At 46.5% G+C, this 1,987-nt stretch overlaps 1 protein-coding gene across 1 annotated transcript in view; it reads left to right on the top strand.

Moving 5' to 3' along the window:
* The window catches only part of LOC118452051 (serine protease 23-like), a 921-nt gene extending 607 nt beyond the window's left edge, over positions 1–314 (top strand). Inside the window, 1 exon segment of the mRNA XM_035892134.1 lies at positions 9–314. Within this exon segment, the coding sequence (XP_035748027.1) occupies positions 9–314 (306 nt within the window).
* Positions 315–1,987: the final 1,673 nt, after the last annotated feature.

Below are 1,987 nucleotides of genomic sequence, written 5' to 3'. Positions count from 1 at the left end.
CCCCCTTCTCTGCCACGGTCAACACCTCTACAGGCTGCATGGGCATGCTGGTGTCCAGGCAGCACATCCTCACTACTGCCCACTGCATTCATGACAGCAAAGACTACGTGAAGGGGGCCAAGAAGATGAAGGTGGGTTTCCTGATGCCATCGCAGGGCGTTGGCAATGGGATGGGGCTGGTGATGCGCTGGGCTCGGGTCACAGAGTGTGCCATGGCCAGGAGCCCTTGGCAGCCACTGTGCTTGGGAACACTCTTGGCAAGGACACCTCTTCTGACTGAATGCAGCATGGTGCCACGTGGGTACCTACAGTAGGGAGCACCTACTGACTTTCTCATCTCTCTTTGGTTATGTCTGGGGTTGCTGTAGAAGGAAGGGATCCTGACATTTACTGCAGCTGTAGTATTTGAGGTGGATTCTTTTAGGCAAATACATGTATTTAAATAAAAGTCAGCACAAATGTCTTTGCAAAGGTTATGCTGTAAGAGTGCATAGATCGCTAACCCTGGTTTGGGACTTGCTGAAGGAGACACTTCCTCCAGACTGAAGTGAGTGGGACAGGGAGATCTGTGTAGAGCTGAAATCACAGTATCTTGCAAAAATAGGGACTGATGCCTTCTGAAGTCATAAAATAGCCCAGGCACCTGACTGAACAGATTTCTGCATGTTCTTTCTGTCACATACATAGGACTGATGTGTCCAACAGGTCACACCAGGCCCTTCCAGGCGCAAACTGAAAGCTTGCCTTATGTTTCCCTACCTCATACACAAGAGATTCCTTTGCTAATCCTATCATGGCTGATACCTCTCCCCATATTCCTTAAGTTTTCCTGTTTCCCTGCTGTGTTGGCTCAGGCAATTATTTCCTCTGTAATTCTTATTTTCCACAAGGGACCTCACACTGATGCTGCTTTGCCAGGCTGGCCGGATGACTGCTTGTATTTTTTGCTCTTAAGTCAATGTCCTGCTCCTTTTCACTGCATCTTGGGGGCAGCCAGCATCACAGGCTTCTCACTGCTGTCATTGCTTAAACCTGCTGAAGAGTAAACATGCAAGTCTTTCAAGATCTGTGACAGTTGTACAGGCACAGCAACCTGACTTGCAAAACAAACAGGTAGGAGACTTTTCAATAAAAAAAAAAGTAACACTCCCTCCCACTCAGTCATCAAGACTTCAGGGTAATATGAATGGTAAACTAATTTAAATTGTATGCCTGGTTTGCAGATGTGTGTGCAACAGTTTCTATTATCTTGGATGAGAAAATGCATGAAAAATCATGATTGCACATTACTGGGCAGGGAGCAGCTGCTATTATTTACATAATACAAATGCAATTTACTGACAGAATTTAACTTTTTCAATGGAATTACCTGATCTATCTGAGAGGTTCTTGGGGACAGATCAGAAAGGGTTTTTATCTCCTCTGGTCCCTTGTTCAGACCGTAAGAACGGATTAGAGAGTGTCAGCCATACTCTTCTTAAAACGGGAAGAAAGCCTGTCATAAACACAAGGAAGGGAGCTCCTGGTCCATTCCTCTCTGAAGTTCACACCGGGCCTTTGTTTTGCTCTATACACTCCTCCAAATGTGGAACAGGTGACAGGATAAGGGAAGTTTCTAGAGCCTGCTGATGCAAAACATCAGGACTTAATCTTATTCAGAGCAGCCATACACTTTATAAGCAGCTTCATTCTGACATCAGCCATCAGCTACTGCAAAACAGAAGAGGAGGAAAAGTCAGCACCAAGACGGAAGTCAAGAGAAAAATGGCGAGACTCATGCCTCTTTTAGTGTCCATCTTCGTGTTTGCAAGTGGCAGTGGCTTTAAGATCCCAGCAGGAGATGTTCCCCCTAGTTCATGTCATACAGCAAGTGGTTTTGATGCACAAACTGCAATGGGTACAGGACTCACTGTTGTAGTAGGTTGACCTTGGCTGGCTGCCAGGGGCCCACCAAGCTGCTCTACCCCTCCTCTCTTCAGCCGGACAG

Source organism: Egretta garzetta, unplaced genomic scaffold (assembly GCF_000687185.1).
Source record: "Egretta garzetta isolate BGI_Z169 unplaced genomic scaffold, ASM68718v1 scaffold404, whole genome shotgun sequence".
Lineage (NCBI taxonomy): Eukaryota > Metazoa > Chordata > Aves > Pelecaniformes > Ardeidae > Egretta > Egretta garzetta.
The sequence above is the reverse complement of the archived record's forward strand: the minus strand, read 5'-3'. Positions and strand labels throughout refer to the sequence as shown.